The 20,488-nt window shown below is 38.6% G+C and overlaps 1 protein-coding gene across 1 annotated transcript in view; it reads right to left on the minus strand.

Moving 5' to 3' along the window:
• Positions 1-1,964: 1,964 nt before the first annotated feature.
• Positions 1,965-20,488, minus strand: part of PTPRO (protein tyrosine phosphatase receptor type O) — a 153,478-nt gene continuing 134,954 nt past the window's right edge. The window contains exons 17-27 of the mRNA XM_061988866.1: positions 17,399-17,482; positions 14,180-14,215; positions 12,377-12,458; positions 11,241-11,331; positions 10,652-10,728; positions 8,221-8,355; positions 7,130-7,252; positions 5,663-5,817; positions 4,508-4,643; positions 2,124-2,244; positions 1,965-1,998 (exon numbers count right to left, since the gene is read on the minus strand). Of these exons, the coding sequence (XP_061844850.1) occupies positions 2,140-2,244; positions 4,508-4,643; positions 5,663-5,817; positions 7,130-7,252; positions 8,221-8,355; positions 10,652-10,728; positions 11,241-11,331; positions 12,377-12,458; positions 14,180-14,215; positions 17,399-17,482 (1,024 nt within the window). The 3' untranslated portion in view covers positions 1,965-1,998; positions 2,124-2,139. The remainder of the gene's footprint in view (positions 1,999-2,123; positions 2,245-4,507; positions 4,644-5,662; positions 5,818-7,129; positions 7,253-8,220; positions 8,356-10,651; positions 10,729-11,240; positions 11,332-12,376; positions 12,459-14,179; positions 14,216-17,398; positions 17,483-20,488) is intronic.

Consider the following 20,488-nt stretch of genomic DNA (forward strand, 5'->3'; position numbering starts at 1 on the left):
GCATACTGGTGAAATAAGAGAAATGTTTACCATTGAAGCCTTTCTGGTTGGCAGTCCGCTCCCTGAAGACAGGGTCTGCTGCCTTTTAGCATCCATCGCTATGCATCTTATTTAGAGAAACAGCATCTCTGCTTTAGGACTGAGCTCAGTCAAAACTGTGGAAATAGTGTTAGAGGCTGGAAAGTGAAGCAGGAGGAAATTCATATAATATCCAGTTAATAATCAGAGGTAGAGTCCTGTTTCTTCAGTACCCTTGACAAGGACCTGTTTTATTTGAGCAGTTATGTGACCTATGCAGTTTTGCATAGTATATATGAAATAGTTTGAAGGAGGTTTTCAATTGTAACCTATAAGGTGGAGGAAGATACACCTATTTACCTATCAGTGGAATTAACTCTTTAGAAGAAAAGAATTCGAATATAATCTGAAGGAGGTTATCGGGTTCTTGGCCATAGCTGAGCTTCTGAAATACCCCCTAGTGCCCTGACAGGTGATAGCAGGCCCCGTGGTGAAAGAGCAGATGCAAGTGCTTTTGCTGTTTTGCTGACAGTGACTTCTACACAGGTAAGCAATCCAGTGTGTTTACTTTCAGTTCAAGTTTGTTTTGTTTACATTGAGTACCATTGCTGCTAACTTCCAATGAGGTGAACACAAAGCAACAGGTTACAAAAAAAATGCCATCAACATCCATTCTGACAGCATCCATGTCACAATACACAATGATGTACTGGAATTATACATAAGACCAAAAGAAAAAAGAAAAAAAATATATAGCTAGTTATTCTGACTAGAACTGAAACTGACAGGAAAAAAGAAAAGAGCCCCCCCACCCCACACTGACCCTGAAGCCCCTGCAGGAATCCATGCTGACGCTTTGGCAGCCTCGTAGCAATAATGCGAAAACCAGCCCTTCACATGCCAAAACCTCGTGTTTGTAACATTGTGAATTCCTGGCTTGGAGAAATACTTACATCTGTTAAAGCACTTTTTTTTTTTTTTTTAAATTTCTTTCTTTCCATTCCTCTCAACCTGAATTGAGTTTCATGTTTTTAGACAGGGTTAATACATATTAAAAATAATAAACAAATGAAGAATATAGGCACCATAGACTGCTTGGACAGTTAAATACTATAGTAGTGGAGTCTAAGATATCCCAGCTTGAAACTCAGCTGCACTTTGACTAGATTCATCTAAAAGAAGAGCCTGATCAGTGCTGTTACTGAAAAGGATGGTGAAAAGAGCAATCCCCTTGCTTAATTAGTAGTAGCACAGTCAAGAACTGAAACCACTCCATCTGTCAGGGTCAGCTGCCTGCTTCAGCTTCAGGCTTCGTGGTTTGGATTTCTGCTCGTCAGTCCGTTCCTCAGGTCTTGTGCTCCCCCAGACCCCACATATATCAGTGCTGTAGGAAACAGTCAAATCCATGTACCCAGCAACCCCCCCTCCCCCCTTTTCTCTTCACAATCTCCAGATTTCTTCATGTATGTTCATGCCTCGCTATTTACTAATGAGGTATTATTAGATACTAACAATGCCTGCTCTCCTATGGACATTAGCACAGACCAGTGACACATGAAGAAAGCTCATCGGTCAACAATTAAAAAAATATTGCACTTACTTTAACCTTAAGCCCAACCTGCAGAAAAAAAAAAAAAAACACCAAAAAAAGCCCCTTAAAAATTAACCAAAAGTACCAAATAAAAATTCCACACTCTGGAGCAATCTATTTTATGCACATATTATAATGTCTTTTCCTTCATGTTGTTTAGTAGAATTTGGTCCAGTATTTTTCTAAAAAAATGTCCAGAAATTAAACAGTTCAAAAGACACCGCAGGCTTGTTAAGGCTTTGTCTCCCCAGTGCTTCAGAAAGTTAAAGTTTCTTTCATGATCTGTGTACTGCAAAGCAGCGGTCTCTCATGGCAGAACTGGCCATTCAAACCATCAAAAGAAAAAAAAATCAGAAGCAAGGGAAGATGGGTGTGCTTCATGGTCTCACCTGAAACCAAACAACACAGAACAATTTATAAATTAAAAAGGAAATAATGAGGGTTCTTAGCAATTATTTTGCAGCCAGGACGTGAGGCTGTGTGCATGGCGCAGGGCTGGGCTTGCCTGACTTACCACCTGTGACTCTGAACTAGGACTTGCTGACGTTCTCATATATGACATCACTGATGCAGAACTGCTGCTTCTTCTTTTGCCACATCAGTTGCACACACTGGTGAATAAAAATGTATTGTTCCTGGAAGAAAAAAACAAATGAGTGGACATTTTCACACCTCAGAAAGCATGACAAAAACCCAAACAGTGAAACAGTTTGATAGTTCACACCCTGCACAGCTCTGTCTCTTGCTCCTCAGCCCCTCACAATGTACAAGGAGGTGTCTACTCCCAAAATAATATCCTGCAATTGCTACAGGTAGAATGTGCAAAAGCACAAAATCTACCAGAGCTGCCATGGCATCATAATCACTTATTAATTGCCTGAAAGATGGTGGGAGAACAGAACAGAACAGAATAGTTCAGATGGATCTAAGCTAAAGTAGATCTACTTTATATTGCCTGAAAAGTAATTAATTCCCAGAAAGGTACCTGAGTGCAACAAAATGCACTCATGCCACATATGCACTTGAAGTATAACTTCTTGTTCTTTAGTTCTTGACTTGACTTGGCAAAGACAATAAAAAAGCTTGTTAAAAGACCAATAAAAAGCTGAAACCTACTTTTGTTCACAGAGCAGTTAAATATTTGGGGAGTTGGCAACCTCTGTGCAAAGGACACTGTAACTAAGTCTGATCAATTGCATACACTTATATTTTTGGACAGGTTTTTTGTGCAACGAGACAGTGATTGTTTTTGGTTTTGGTATGGACAAGCTTTTCTAAGCATTATCATACAGATTAAACACTGGAACTCAGTTTGGAATAACCTTAATTTTTTTTAATTCAAAGAGAGAGAAGGCACACCCTGATGAATACTTGTACTAGTGGTTTATGTGCACTAGCCACAGGGAGCAAGTGGATCTCAAGAAAAAACAACTGCCCCAAAACCTGAATCTGGATTTTAGTCCCTGTCCCCAGTGGTCTGCTGATGGTAGGAGATATCAACTTGAGTTTAAAGCATGTTTCAGACCACAGAAAGGCCTGGACTTCCTCATGTCCACTAATTTGGAGTGGCTGATTTCAATTCAGGGTATTCTCCCATCCAATCCCATTTTTGAGCCTATGCTATTTGTTTTTTTTAAAACTGCTTAGCAAAGCACTGACTAGTTTCCAGCTTATGAGGCAATGTGAACCCAGGTGAACTGCGTGTGGTTTCAGATTTTGTAAGGAAAGCCTTTTTAGTGGCCTCTGTGCTGGAGAGTCAGTGCCACCTAGTGACCTCTGAGCCCAGGCTTGGCCACTGCCTGGAGCAGCAGGAGCTCAGCAACCAACAAAGTCCATGAAAAAAAAAATTAAGATCACATCACCTCTTCAGTGGTAACACAGTTGCAGCTGAAATCAACTATCAGGATTTGTTTCTCTGGTGTTTACATAGGATCTGCCTTTGGATTAATACTACCAATTGTGATGGGAAGTGCTAGTTTCATAGGAACGATCCAGAATGGTCTGAGAATACTGAGTTTTCACTTCTAGATGCTAGCTGTTACCACTTTGGGTTTTCCTTCTCCTATCCTCTCCACACTTAGTCATCTTTGCTTTGCTGTGGGTTCAACAATCCTTGGTAACAAATTATCTGCCAAACCTAGCCTGCAAACAGTGATGGTGGCACTTCCAAATGGATAGTGGTTGACAGCTGATACTGTCAACCAGTCAAGAGTACAACAGATGTGAAATCTTTCCCTCATCAGGAGAGGAGCTGGGAAGGTTTCAGATGCATAAGAGTTTCTAGTTTAGAAAAAGTTAGTGATTTTTTTTTTCCCATTAGATATTCTGACAATATGACTATTCTCCTGTTATTTGCTTTAAAGATAGACAAAGAACTACCCAGTAGATATTTTGCCAGAGAAAGAGGTGAGGAGGATATCTGTCAAACACACAATCCTTTTGTCTGTTTGCCTGTTATTTGTATTACCATTGTGTGACTGAGTTCCTTCGCTTGGATAGATGATGCCCTCTTGAACAAGCATGACTGGCTGTCTGATACTGATACCACTTTGTGAGCCATTAATCCCCTCAGCAAGCCCAATTCTTTTCAAAACGGTTTGAAATTTCATATGTTAATCTCTTCTAATGCATTTTTTTGCATACTAATTTCCCAGAAGGTGAGAATAACTCATCCCCTCTGGAAGACAGCAGTGAGATTGTAGCTATGTTATCACATCCACCTATGCAGCAGAATGATAATGTAACAATATTACAATGATTAAAACATAATTGTATCTATTGATAGCTATTTTGACAAGCGTCCAGGAGGAACAACAGTCATTGGAAACAAACGTGCTACAGAGAGGTATGAAATAGATCTGATGTTCCATTCACAGTGTTGTATAAAACTGAGCTTACCTCTGTCTGCACCATGGACATTCTGTAGGACCGCATGTCAGACACCAGACCCAAAATATCTACGAACTCGTGATCACGGATGTGCTGTAAGAGCCGATCCAGGGCTATGAAGGTTCCTGTCCGTCCCACTCCAGCACTGCAACACACAGAGATATGCATCTCATGTCAGGCTTCTCTGATGGGGATATGGAATAAAAAGCAGTGGTACTGCAAAAAACAGGCATTCTGTGACTGCAATAATCACATGTATCTAATCTGAGGTCAGACGAGCCTCTGTTAATCTGTACGATTTAATGCCATGCAACCCTTTGTCTGTTGTTTGGGCAGAATGTGTGGAATGGAAGGCTCTGCAGTTGTTTCACCTTCCTATGCTGCTCTTAATGCATTCCATGTGCATGCACACCCTCATCCATCCTTACCTGTCTACTTTCACTGCTCCCCTCAAACATTTCGTGAGACACCTCTAACTACAGGAGCTGTGGTTGTAACTGCAGAGACCCACTCAGCAGTGATTGCTGCACAGAGGCACCTAGGATTGAACCTGCATGACTGAGTTCCACAGCTCTCCATACTGCAAAGCTCAGCTTTGCTAAGGCACTGAACTATTGTCTCAAAGAACAAACCTCCCACAAGAGCCTACACTCCAGGACTTGTGTCTTGGGAGCATGACACAGAAATAATCAGCAACCCCTTGGCTGACAAATCTTCTTTTCCTCACAAAGTGAAGCTTAGTGGTTAGAAAAGAAACCTCACACTGTTATGATTTAGAGATTCTAATGTGCATATGATTCTTTGCATTGTGATTTAACATGCAATGTTCAAGTCTGATTTCCCTGTGGATGTGGCTCTAGAGGTTTTATAGAGTTTCCTGTAGAGTCCGAACAGCATACTTAGTAATAAGGATAGAAGTGTGCATCCCAGGAAAAGTTCCTTCTGCTGTCCAAGCCTTGAAAGTATTTTCAGTGAAGTTGAACAGCTCATCTCACCACAATTCAACATAACTATCAAAGCAGGGGACTAATCTTTTACCCTTAACATCAGAGAACCATTTCCAGCTAATAGGTGAGCAGAGCCCCAAAATCTGTCCTTCCAATGGTTTCCCAGCCTACTTAGTAAGTTACATCCTTTAGTTCTCCATTTCCTTGAAGCATTTACCTGCAATGTATGATCATGGGGCCTTTACTCTTGGCCGATTTCTGCCTGACCATCTGTACAAATTGGAGGATGCTTTCAGCAGCGTTGGCTGTGGGGACACCATGATCTGGCCAGGCAGTATAGTTAAAATGCATCACATCTTGCACCTCATCAGCCTAATGGGAGAAGCAGAATAGCAGCATGTTCACAGGCGTTTTAACAGTGCAGTCATGCTTGGTCAGACTGAGGGAGTTTTTTCATCATTTTGAGTTTTTTCTTTTTTTCCTCCAATACAGCCTAAGAAAATAAAGTCAGCCAAAAAAATGGCAAAGAATTTATATGCTATTTGATTAAAATGGAGAGGAGGTATCTGGCCATTATTATCAAAAGGGCATCAACTCTTTTCAAGTTTTACAAAAGCAAAAACAAAAGGGAAGAAAAAAAATAGAGGGGCAAAGGAAAATACTCATTATTATAAGAAAAGTTTATAATACCGAAAACTCTGGTCAACAGAGTTCAACACAATTCATTTTGTCATTAAGACTTAAAGAAACTTCTGACATGGGACAGGGTGAGGAGGTGTCATCACGAAAACCCATGGCAAGTGATGCTTTTAGTTTTGCCATTCTGAGTCAGGCTAAATAACCCTACTGCAGTAACCTCTCTCCAGTTACAGGCAACAACAGATCCTTAGGAATAGGATATTAAAAAATGAGATCAGTACAAAAGACCCCGAAGTAGCTGCCCTGAGTCTGGTAAAGGACCGTTTACCTGAACTGCAAACTGCAGTCTCACCATAATTTTCAAGAGACACCAACAGCCCAATATATCATGTTTTATGTGTTTGCACCTTTGTGTGCATTTCATAGCAGTGAGGCACGGCTGAGCAGGACTAAGGTCCTGGGTCAGGGTGGGCATGCCAATGCTCAGCTTTTCAGGTCCCCTCTATATCTCTAACCTTTCCTTCATGAGCTAGTGCCTGCAACAATCTAGTGAAGAAAACAAAGAAATCCTTGAAAATCTGAGAAGCTTTAATTTGGAAACTGCAGTCTCTCACATGTGTTTCCATGCTTTATAGAATATAGAAAATATAGAAATATATGAACATTGCAGAATTACACTGTTTTCAATTTCTACATTGGTATTCTCAAGTTTTGAATAGGTTATAGCAAAATGATAGCTTATAGCCCAAGATAAAGAAAATTAAGTTTAGATATTTGTTGTTACTATTGGGACCACAGAGACATCCAGAACTCTGGCTTTACTTCTGTTTCAATCTTGCACTTTTCTGATAAATTCACAGAGATAACAATTTTAGGGGAAACTTTTGTGATTTAACTATTTGCCTGTGTGGAATGAGGGTAAGGCCATCGATCTCTCTCTTAGGCTTTTTCCACTGAATGCCAGAAGTTGACAAAAGTTAAAGGAAAGGCTGGGCAGAAATTACTCCTACTGTTTCAGTAGAGTCATGTGAAATTTTTCACTTACATAGCTAATTCGGAAATTTCTATAAACCCAGTCTGTGTGCTCCTCCTCAGACAGCATCTCCACTGTGATGTCCCCATATGCAATAGGATCTTCTGTAAAAGGCCAGTAATGATCACATTTCACCTGAAAGGAAAATAAATACATACATATTTTATTTATATAAATATATATATATGCATGTACATAAAAGCACAATCAAAAGTATACTGAACCTCAGTATTAGAAATCTCTACAGAACTATTTACTTGTTGCTGAAATAAGAGGTAACATATCCTTTAGACTTTCAGTTTGATCATTCAATTTTGTAACCGTTGACATAAGCTATAGTTTTCTGAAGTGTAGCATTGGTATAGTGAAGAATGAAAATATTATGTCTTTATAGACTGTTACTTTTCCTAATAGGATAGGTCTAAAAGGAACAAAACATGAGGAGCAAGAATATATACATTAAAAATATATATATATTGCAAATAATTCTATTATAATACCAAAGAAAGTGCAAAAAATTGTATTTTGTTATTATTTAAACTTAAAAGTGCAGAATTGCACAATGGTTGAGGTCAACAGGGACCTCTGGAAGTCCTCTCACCTAACCCCTTGCTCAAGCAGGGGCACCTAGAGTAGGCTGTTCAGGATCATGTCCATACAGCTTTTTGGAATCTCCAAGGCTGGAGACTCCACACAATCTCTGGGCAACTTCTACCACTGCTCTGTTATAGTAAAAAAGTGTTTCCTGATGTTCAGATAGAAATTAATGTGCTTTAATTTGTGCCCATTGCCCCTTGTCCTGTCACTGGGCACCAGTGAGGGGTCTCTTGCCTCCATTCCCTCCCATCAGTTATTCATATACAGTAACAAGTTCTCCCTGAGCCTTCTCTTTTCCAGGCTGAAAAGTCCCAACTTTCTCAACCTTTCCTCATGTGAAAGACACTCCAGCTCCTTAACCATCCTGAAATGCCTGGCATAAGTGAATGAAGTCCCATTCCATTTCTGGTTATGATGCTGCATCATGATCAGGAAACAATGCAGATATTCACCCACCAGTAAATAAGTAGTTTATTTTCTATTATGTGCAAAAATTTGTCACACACCCTTCTTTTCTCATTACATTGAGTGAGCATAACAATAATTTGAGACTTTTGCTGGAGAACCATCTTCCAAAAATCATTCCTAGTTTCCGGCAGTGGTCCTTGGGTTGCAATGTATTCCTGGGGTGAATTATATCCCTAAGAAACAGAGACAGGTGCTGTTTACCAACATGATAAATATTTCAGAACACATCTTTTTCTCTGCCATACCTATTTTTTAGCTTGCTCATGTTCATTCTGTACTTTTTAAAGCAATTTCTTAGAGAAAGAGAAAAAAAAATCACTTTTTTTTGGTATTTATTTTGAGATTACAACTTTCATCAATTTTTGATACTCCCAAAGTATAAGCAATGTAGAAGACAGAAGATGGATCTGTTACTAAAGAAACCCTTTGCCCTGAGAACAGGAAAAGCAACATTAAAAAAAACAAGTAATGGGAATCCTAAATCAAAGTTCTGCTTTCTTCTAGATTTCACAATTAAGGGTTTGTTTAGGTACAGACATAAAAACAATTATAGACTCAGCCTCCTCAGCCCAGTGGTGCCTGTTATGACTTTCAGTCACTGATGTAAACGAAAGATAACAATGATCATGTGCATGTGTTTATGTCATAAGGGCTTAAATTAGTAAAATATTAACTAGAATTCTGCTTAAAATAATACAGAACATGCTGAGTCAACACCCTTAACAGATTGCCATTGCTATGTTTTAATGAAGCACAAGTGCTTTATACACATGTATTCCTTCTACTGTATCTATCGGCATGCTTGTAGCTGGAAAGACTCCCTCCCCTCTCAACACCAGAAGACCATTATAAAGATTATAACAAAAGATCCACGGCATGGTCATTTTGGCATCTGCTATAACCATATTTGTATCATCAAAACTGCATTTGGTATTCCTAATAAAAGCAAAAGATACATCCAACACACAGCATGATCCTAAGCAAATTGGGCAATTTCTGTGCCACCACAGCATGAGGGTTGTAAAAATATTTGTGATCTGGGAGCACTTTCCATAAATGGCTTCCCCCAGACATCTCTAGAAGTCATCTCAATCTGAGTTTTTGCATTACACTGAAATTGCTGTTTGATTGCCAGCATGGGCTATATCTGATCCAAGTGTCAAATCTCTATTATCACAGAGACAGAGATCACCACTAGCATCTGTGTTTGGAGGCAGGTAGTCCGTGGAGAAGCAATCATCAGGAAAAGCCAAGCATTAAGATGACACGTCTGCCCCAGTTTCTATGGTCAGCATTATGCTATAACTATGCTATAAAGAGATGTAAACCATCAAAAGCAGAACTCAGCAATTCAGAAGGGACTGCTACATAAAATCCTATTATCCCTAATCCCATGTCATAGAAGTTTCCCAAGTTATGCCTGATGCTTTTGAACACTGGAACATTTTTTCTTTCTTCACTGTGAGCTCAGGTTTGTGCAGCTTGCGTGTTTAGTGTCATGCCCTTGACACGTAGAAACTAAGTGCAGGCAACATGCTCAGCGGTACAGGCACAAAGCAACAAAGAGGTGTTTCCATCAGCTCATCTGAGGGCTCCTCCTTTTTCCATAATGCTGACCTAGTTCTCTCCAGCACAGCCAGGGCCAACTCTGTCTCCTGTTCACGGCATGGGTGCAGAAATGCTCAGCTGCCCATGGTCCCCAAGTGCAATGTCTTTTTTGCTAAATGTATGCTGTAGTGTCCTGCCCCCTCTCCATGCAAAGCATTGAACTTACAGGGAGAAGCCTGCTCTTCCTGAGCTTACACTGAGCCACAGTGAGGAGGCACAACAAAGCGACAAAACTTTGCAGCAGTACCAAGCATAAGCTTAGGTGACTGCACAAGCTCAGGCGTGAGTGGAAAAAGATGATGAGGTTTTAGTCCAACCCCAGTGTCAAATTGTTTGACTACAGCTCTGCGTACACTTTATCCTAAAATCCTGGATGCTACTCCCAGCACCATAGATGAAGCAGAAAGCAGAAGCTACCTCCATGCAACATGTGGGCTTTGTGCAGTTTCTCAGTTGTGGACTGTCTGGCTTAATCCTTTTCACATGTGCCATAGAAATCCAGAAAAGTTTCTCACTTAAAAGTTTATGGTTTCTATAGCTGTGCTAAAAAGCCATAGAACTAGTTAGCATTTCCTACCCACTTCCCTACCAGGTTTCATAAAGACTCACAGCTTATCCAATGCTACTGCAGCAGAATTTGCCAAAAATCCTGCCATCCCATCCCCCTGCCTATATTTCTGGGGGTTTGTTTTTTTTTATGGGTGGCAAAAAGCATAGTTCCCTGTAGGCAAAATAAGCAAAGTTATAGGAAATGCTGAAACACGATTGAGCTTCTAGAAGATATTGTGCTATATGCAGGTGACATGCTCTAACTGCTGTGCAGGACATTGTTCTTTACACTGACCAAGTCTCTGTACTCACAGGAATGTAGTTGGCATTGATGTAGTCAGATCCCTCTTCTTCATTCATTGAAACTAATCGGACACGACTAAAGTCATCTGTAAAAGGAAAAAAAAAAAAACCATTTGTCTCTCAAACGTGGCAACGTCTGTCACCAACCAGGTAAAATTAAAATGAATCCTAGAAAATCTGAAAAAAAATTCCATTAAAAAAAAGAAAACATTATATTTACCAACAGAGAGAAGTGTTTGATTCAGTAAACAATACATGGATGCAGCAGCATTACTGTTTTGCAAAATACTTCCTTCAAATGCTGTCTCTTTGGGCTCCCTTATGAATCATTAAAATCATAAGAGAAATATAGTAAAATCACTTAGTGGTAAAAATGACCTTGTTTTTCTCACCCCCAAACTCCTGTCTGGATAAACATCCCCAGAAAGCTATGTCTCCAAAATCAACAAAAGACATCTATTGCCTGGTTCTCTCTAAGGGCAGGTTTTAGAACAGGCTTTTTATCAGTCAGAGAATCTGTCCTGATTCTCCAGTTGTCTTACTAAAACTCTTTCCCTCTTGATAAACTTCAGCAGGAGCCTGTACATTTTGTACTTACATGGCAGGATATTTGTGTAGCGATTTTTACAACGATTCATGGGAAGATCAGCAGCAAAATGGGGTATGTCAAGCCCAATCAGTTTTAGCTCCTAGGGTAACAGGGAGAAAAACGCCAAGGTCAGCCTCAAGCACACTCAAAAAATAACTCTTTGTGAGGTGATTACTTGTGGCAGGTATCAGATGGAGAATGTTCATAAATCACTTTATAAACTGACAACAGGATTACATCGACTTTCCTTATCTCCAAGTTTGGCTACAAACTGCTAGAGAGCAAAGATGTGGTCTCTCCTGCTGATGCTGCCAACACACTGCTGCCATCCAAGGCTGTGACTGCAGAATTCTCCTCTTCACCCACACTTCATTAGCCAAAATAGTGTCAAACCAGAGACATGATAAGTTATTTCTGTGATGGTCATCCTCCCCCCTTAAAGAGTTTTCTTCCCATCTTCAAGTGTCCTTTGTTCTTGATACTGGGGAATGCTTGGAAGATCTTTCTAGTCATTACCTTCAGTAGCCACAGCTAATATACAATGAATCAGAGGACTTTGGCAGGAAGGGAACATGTCAGCTACCCAGAATGGTGGTAATGCCTTCACAATTTTCCCCACTCCCTTCCCATGTTTAAATCTTTGGAAGCTAGCCCTAGCATAGGAGCTTTTTGCTTTTATACTACTACATTGTCTTTAAATTCTGGGTCATTAAGAGAATGTACCTGAACTGATCTTAGAAAGATCTCCTTGCTCTTAAAGAGATTCTTCATGTTACTTTCTCATCTCATTCCAATGCTTCTTCTCAAATTAAGGGCATTAAATAAATAAAATCAAGACATTAAACATTAAAATCCTGAATTCAGTTCAGGCTGCTAGTGTGTCCTAGACTTAAAGGAAGTGTGTCAGTGACAATTATCTTGAACCAAATATGATGAGCTACAGATCAGCTTACTGAATGCAGCCTTTAATGACATCAAGGTCCACTTTTAAATTTTGCAGAGCTGGAAGTGAAACTGACCCACCTAGCAACAGCGTACATGAAACAACACACAGCACAGGAACATCCCACAGAAACCTAACATCTGGAAAAAAAAGCTGATCTAGGCGTGGCAGCTGGGCGAGTACAGAATCTCCACAGATTTACCTCAAATTGCAGAGAAAATTTATAATCTGAATCTTTGGCCATATCCTTGATGTATCCATCAAAATCATCCAACTGGACAGGGCTTTATAAAAAAAACACAACAAACCACAGAAATTAAGAATAAACCCCCTAAACTTTAAAGTACATTTTATTTCTGCTTTCCCTCAGAATACTATCAAGTCATGCATATGTATTGGCAACTGTTAATTCTAGAAAGCAACAATAAAGAGAAAAAAAATTCTGGTGGTCAGTGCCACCAAATGGTGAGCATATTGCTCATTACCTGCATCATATCATAACAGAACCAAAAAGAGAAACCGAGAGGGGGCCATTGATCCCTTTGCATGAGCTCAGTGCTACAGCTGCTGATGCTGATGATAACATAAGCACTCTAGTTTGGGGGGTTGGTCTTGTCCTACACAAGGGAAACCACTGGTCTGAGGTGAGGGGAATGGCCTATGCACTCTTCTTACGATTCCATGGCTCATTTACTGCTTTTGCAGGTGAGTATGTCCCCAAGGCGTAAGTGGCATCACGATAAACAGTGATTCAGCACCCCATCACAGATACACTCTCAGCACCATCCCATCAGGACAGTTTTGGAACCAGAACAGATGCTACTTCATTTAAGTTGCCTCTTGTGCAATGTAAAATGTTGCTTTCAGATATTTTCACATCTGGCACAGACATTTTTAAAACTCATCTGAGCTTTACTCATGCAAAAAAAATGTATTTCATATTTAGGTTTTTATTTTTTTTAGAAGGTCTACTATCATGGGTTTGTGTGGAGCTGTTTCTGGTAATGGGGAAGGGGCTGTAAAGATGGGTCCTGTAAGAATTTGCTCAAAACTTTCCCCTGCTCTAAGTCAGGCCCACTTCTAGGGGTGGAGATGGATGGGGGTGACAGTGAGCAAGAGACTGCATGGTGCCAGCTAGGCCTAAACCACAACAGTCCACAAAAATAAATCACCTAAGACATTACTTTGGATGCCACTGCTGTGACTATTTTCTCTGCTGGCTTTGAGAACTAAACACATTTGTCATTAGAGGTTAGATTCTCCTGAAGGCTAAAAAAAATATTGGTAGCTACAAAAAAGTGGCATATAACTATACAAAATCATGAAGAGCTTCACCAGACATAAAATAGCCTTGATTTAGCAACTCTACTCATTCTGCAACTTTTTTGTCAGGTGAGGGTCTGTTAGTACAGGCAAAGCCTCTGAACACAATGGAGAAATAATTAGGCTAACATTCTGAATAATAAAACACAGGTAAACAGCTTCCCTCACCTAATTATCATGCTCTAATTTACAAGCTACTGAAGCAGGTACACAGTAATCTTATCATTTACTTTCAGGAAATATGCCCAAAGGAACTTGTCTTATCACCACTTAATTACTCCTGTTTACCTGTTAGCATTAATGATCTAATGTTCTAGCATCAACCATAATGAAAGCCTCATGTCAAGAGGGAAATATCACTAGAAACAAATGCATCCTATTTTTTCACCATTTGTAATTTTTAACTAAGGATAAGCTCTGTTGGAATCACTAAATTGGATAATTGATCTTTTCCCTTATGAATAACTTTTTGTCAGCAAGAACCTGTTTTACTACAACCTATCCGTTGAGAATTGCTTTTGTTCAATTATTGTTTGTTTTGTGCCTTCAGATATCTCTATCAGGATGTTTATCAAGGTTTTCTACATCTGTAACTACAATATCACCATACCATCTACTCCATAATGTATGTTTAATCTAAGGTGATATACTTATTTCTTTAAATATCAAAGAAGTTACATACTTGGTCAGCTTTCTCTTCTTCAATCCATTTTTACTCCTGTAAAAATAAAATATTCTTTTTAATTCATTAAGCTATTGTATAGTCTTTATTCAAAGTTAGTACTAATTCAAGAATAAACATTTTCTGGTCACCATCATACTCAAGATGAGACTGGTGATATTATCTTGGACATTTTTAAGTTGATAGCAAAATTTCCATTGACACCCATGGGATGTGTTTTCCATTCTGTGGCTCTGAGAACTACCTGCTTGTGAAAAGGAAAAACCTGTGCCCCACAGAAGCAATGAGTCCTCTACAAATCCTGACCCAACAGTGCCATTGGTTACAGGTGGGCCAAGACTGAATCCCCAGGGCTGTGCTGTTGAAGGGGATGGGGGTACCACAGTGTCCCCTGAGCTGCTTCACTCTGGCTCTAGTAGGGTGGGAAACCAATGCTAACATCAGAGAGCAACTGGGAATGAGGAGCATCTGTTGGGTAATGGGAGAAGACCACCATTTGTAAATTCAAGCAAGGGTGAAGGGAAAAAGAAAGGGCTTGAACACTGTTCCTCATCCATTTCATAACCTGCTCATTATGATCAATGAAGACAATGGCAAATATCCTATTGTCTTCATCAGGGCTAAAGCTTAAACCTTAGATAATTGTAATTGACTTGTAACAAGAGATAATTAAGCCAGCCATGTAATACACTGTCTTCACATGATTTATAAGTGATGTAATTCATCAGTGACAGTTGAGAGCAAGATTATGAATGTGTTAAGCAGTTAAAACACGGACTTAAGAACTGCTCTACACTAACTACCACCATGTGGCTTTTTTGGAGGGAGAGCGTGCATTCAATTCATTGTTGACACAAAAAAAAATTAGCAATCAGCCAGATTAAATGCACAAAGTAAGCACCCTGGAATCATTTCTCTAGGATTCTTGCTTACTCAGAAGGGATTTTACTAGTGTCATTTTTTTTCCTCCTGGGCATTACACAGCAACTGTTCATTGACCATATTATAATGATGCCATTTTTAATTTCATGGTGACACTGAAATGACTTCTAGATAACTTGGGTCACAGTTTTAATCAGTAAATTAAAGGTGAAGACGTTTCAAAACAATGAAAGTATACAGAAACAAATATTAAAAAGTATTTTTATTTTTCTACTCTGCTAAGTTTAGAAATGAAATTATTCATTTCCAAAATTAAATTTTCCAAAATGTTCAGATTTAGGAGCAGACATAACCTATAGTATTTTTTGTTATCTTATCAAGGTACATTTTCATCTAGATGTGGACTTTGCCTGCAGAGTTAACAACAACTATCGCAACATCAGCTTGACACTAATGTGGAGGGTTTACTTTCCAAAGCTTTACTTTGCAAATATTATAAACCTCTTCAGCCTTCCATGTTATCTGTAATGTACCTGTATATTCATGTGTCCTATACACACAGTCTAGTAGCATTTACTCTGAATCTTCAAAGACTTTTTTCAATGAGATCTTAAAATATTTCTCTAAATTATTCAACGCATTTGTTTCCCCTGTGACTGTGGTAAACCTTTTAATGTCAGACACATTGGAATGACTTCTAAAAGAAAGAAATATATAAATGCTGTTTATGATGGGAATGCTTCTAAGTATGCTTCTCCAAGGAAAATTTCAAGATGCAATAAAGCAAATGATTGACATCTATTTCTCAGAAAAAAAATCCTTATGCTTTGATAGTCTCAAGAGGCCTTTGTTTCTTAGCATTGCAATTGTTTCTTGAATATTAAAAAAAGTCTTAAACCAACTTGTGTGCAAAACAAAGACATTTGAAACATTAGCTGGTGTTTTATCTGTTCTGTTTACAGATTAAAATACAAAGAAGTGTTTAATCTCATCTCATTCAACTTTAGTTCCTTTAAACTTGGTCATTTAGACTAAAATAGATAGCTCAATTTAAGAGGAAATCCCTGAAGAAAGGTACAGTTCTGCATATTAATGCATATTAAACAAAAAGACACAAAGGAGCAAGAGAAGATGATGACTCTTTTTTCAGCAGTGCTGATGACAGTGGCCATCTTGGGTTTCTCGACCATTACAGAGTTGAGAGAGACCAGTGCAACCTCCACGGTAACAAACTGCTTGTCTGATCCTCCAACTATGCAGTTCCAATAGTTCAGTTTACATCTGACAAGTTACAAGTCAATATGATATTAGCCTTGAAGAAAAGACTTCCATGTGTGTGTGAAGAACATGCTTTTTTTTCCTATTTTTTCATGGTAGAAGAAGTGGAATTTACTTTAGTTACATAAACCCACTCATTTCTGGGACCATGAAAATTTTGATAAGATTTTCCTACAGACCCAGTGTGACTCAAGGAAAACCAGTCTCAGAAATCCCTATTCTGAAGATGTCAGTGACTGCCTGCCAGGGCTTTGGTGCTATACATTAATGACAAATGACTTCACATTTTTGTAAATCACTATATCTTGGACTCAAGACCACCAGGAACTTAAGTTTCTTTTATGTAAATTAAGCACTTTTAGATTATAGTATTTTATAATTATTTGTTAAATGGTTTGTAAAATAGTTCTGGTTCTAAATGGACCCTGTGGCTTTATTGGTTCTATGGTTTTCAAAAAACCTCATTAATTCATTTACTAAGTCTCTATAAATTATTTACAGACTAAATTACTAAATATACAAACACAACACACAAAGACGTGCACACAGTGACTCAATTTTTACACTTTGGGACTTCTAGTTTATATCAATTCCCAGTGAACTGTTTCCCAAAGAAAAACTTCTACTGATGTCAGGAAAGTACCTTTAAAAACAGCATTTGACATCACACACCAAACAGGTGGAGCACAATCAAGCCATTTTAGTAACAGAAAAGCAGCAGAAGGCAATGCCAGGCTATGAAGAGGTAAATATCCAGGACAGAAGCAGCCAGGACTTACAATGAAGTGGCAAAAATTGCAAAGAGAGCAGTGAGATGAATATGATGGCCACCAAAAGATTAGCTTTTTAATACCAAAATGGGTTGGAGCATAGACAAACTAGATGAAGCAGGGTAGCAACTACTTTGATACCCACATCCTCTCCAATCCATGTCTAGTACAAGAAAATTATCTTCAAAAGCTTTGACTCATTTGAAAACAAAGGTATCACACACTTTTAATGTAAAATAAATTAACATTGTTTACATATTGCATATGGAAAAACAATAAAATCACTTACCAAGGATTAATATAAAATGCCAAAAGATAATCAGTCCAAAGGCATGAGGGTAGCAGAGTTAGGAAAGCAAATACACTTCTACGCCTGTGAGCATTAATAAATAACATACATAAAGATGAAAAAGTGAGGAGAGTTAGTAAGACAAACAGAAGTCAGGAGATCAGAAAATGCTAGTTTCAAAATCAGCTAAATCCATAAAGGCTTCCTCTTACTTCATAAGAATATTATTAGCATCTGTAAAACTTTTACTCCTCAGCCTGTCACCCTACGCAGGGTTTTCAGCTACCTAACATATAAAATTCTCTACGATCAAAATAAATGGCTTTTATGATATTGACTCAGGTCTCTTATTCTAAATCAACATTAATTGTGAAACTGTCAGATCTGCAGAGAGTAAAATGTGTTGGAAAATCCCATTCACAAGTTTATGGTAATTATATAGGTGGTGCTATTCTCTGATGCTTTGAGATATGTGAGGACACAGTTTGGTTTTGCCACATTTGCTCCTGATATCCTGTAGATATCAGAACATCAGTATCAGAGATACATTCAGATCATTCCAATATCTCTAAATACCCTCTGTTGAGTCAGAATTCTGAAAATATGCATCTAACATTTTGCAGACTCCTATTTTTAAGTCTTTTGAATTCCATCCTAGGTTTTCTGCAGACATTATTTGAACTTCTTCTTACTGTGGTTTCTATGACTAACTGTTCACACCATAGCTAAAGGAAATTTGAATACAAAGTCATTCTAAACATCTCTATTACTTGTTTACTAGAGTCTGCTACACGTTAATCCAGGAAACTCACTCAGGCCTGTCCTATCTACCAGTGAAGTGGGCTACAAGTGCTTTGTGAAAAGTGCCTTGAGTGAAAAATTCAAGAAACAAACTAAAACTGCCCCAGTAGCAGGATTTTTTGCCAAATGCACCCTCAGCATGTTTTTTCCTCCATCAGAAAATTTCCTGTCCTAAAAGGAATATTGTACTTCTGGAACTCTTCTAAAAAGGAGCCATACAAAGAGAAATTTCCTTTTTCAGTACTCTTGTCTCTTATGAAATCAGTACATACTGTGTTTTCCCCAATAAGTGGGTCACATCAAATGTAATCATCTTTAATTTTAATCTTTCAGCCAGCGGTGGAAAACTTCTGCCCAGGCAGTGAAGACTCCAAGTTATGCTTTAATGAGCTGCTGCTGAAGAGAAAACAGGCAGTGTAGTTTCTACAGGGCACCTTCCCCAGGCACTGGTAGCGATTGTGTGGGTCAAGCAGAAGCAAGAGCCCTTTCTAGTTATCCTGTGCCACAATAGTGCCTTCAGGCTTAACTGTTGTCAGGGTTTCTATGGGGGTGGATTAAGGACGAAATTTGGTTTTCTATAAGCAGCTCTCTGGTGCCCTAAAGAAGTTTTCATTAAGCTTAGAAGAGAGAGAAGTGATGATACTGCCCAAATACTCCAAATGAGGTTTTTACTTCCTCTTCCCTACAGAGGCAGGAATTATTCAAGCCTGAGTTTTCTTTCATCATCAAATCATCATGAGAAATGTCCACACTTTATCAAATCACAGGCTAACATGCTTGCAGGCTTACTTCTAATGTCCATAGATTAGGAATTCTGACACGTAAAACAATTTCTTTCATTCAACGTATGAAAAATACATTATTTCTTGATAAATACAATATTGTTCCCCTGGAATGATATAGTCTTTCACCTACTGCCTAGGTGTACTGAACGGTTTTATTTAATTCAAAGAGAGAGATGAAAAGGTTGCTGGAATCCTGAAAGCTCTGCTGAATCGTCCTTAGAAATCAGTGAATACATCCACAACTACCTTACTTGACCCCTGAAAAGACCTCAAGAAAAACAGGTTTCTTAATCCTTCTATCTGTCTTCAGAGAAATACTTTCCATTTGGCTGCCTGGACAAACAGTGAATTTGTTCTTGACGTTAGACAACAGAGGCACACAAAACAAGATCTCTTTACTAACTCTCAGAGAAGTCAGAACCATAAGATCATGACACACTGCGTTCAGTTAGTAAAAATTTGTGGAGATATTAATCAGGAATATTTTACCCTATTTTTGTTTGTACAACATAATTTATGTATGTATACATATATGCACATACACACATATATATACACACACATATACATACACATATACTACATCAAGCAACATGAATCTTTGCTTTTGCATCCAAACCTATTCATTTCCCTTTCCATAAAAAAGCCTTTTATGGTTTTAATAACATCTGTTGCTAGTTTAATAATTTGATTCAAGCTTGGATATTTAATTAACATGAGTGTTTGATCTTCTGCCTTCTTTGCCATTAATATAGTCCAAGTAAGAGAAGCTGAAAGAGAGATTAGTTTGTACTGCATACAGCTGGCTGCTATTAAAGCTAAACAAAGCAAGTGAAGCTTGTTTAATATCCAGTTAATTAGCAGCACAGTGAGGTATTTACAAGATTTGCTGGGCTTGTTAGTTCAGTTTGCACGTTTATTAGCAAAAAGCTTGTTGTGGTGCAGTGTCAATCCGTTTAATCCCATCCTTGCTGACAGGCTGTGTCCTGTGAGATCATGGAAGCAGCTCCCTGCACACCAACGCCTCTCTCCAACTTCCTGCCTGTCATCAAAGTTGACCATGGGCGTAAAACCATGTTTTCTTCCAACACACTGGAATGGGGCTGACAGCATGCTTTTAAATATATCTGTTTGGACTTGCCTTGAAAGATGAGAGGGTTTTGCAGAGATTGCTAACAAGAAGACAGTAAACCTTAGGTCAGTCATTAGCACCCATTTGATTATCAAAATAGGAATAGAAATGATCACATTGGTTGCCAATCAGGTAACTTTTGGAGTCCTCTTGCTTCTATAAAACTTAATCCTACAGAATTTATTTGTTTAAATACTTCTCTTTGGCTAATAGTGTCAGATATGGTTTGGAGTCCACAGTCAGTGCCTGCAAAACTTGTAGATGTTTTTCTAGACTAGCCAGTGGTGTTTTTTTTGAGTCTTTTTGACACTAAATTACAGTAATTATTTCATTTGGTTTGTTCTTGTTTTGCAATGCAAGGAGAAATTAATT

This window comes from Colius striatus, chromosome 1 (genome assembly GCF_028858725.1).
Source record: "Colius striatus isolate bColStr4 chromosome 1, bColStr4.1.hap1, whole genome shotgun sequence".
Classification (NCBI taxonomy): domain Eukaryota; kingdom Metazoa; phylum Chordata; class Aves; order Coliiformes; family Coliidae; genus Colius; species Colius striatus.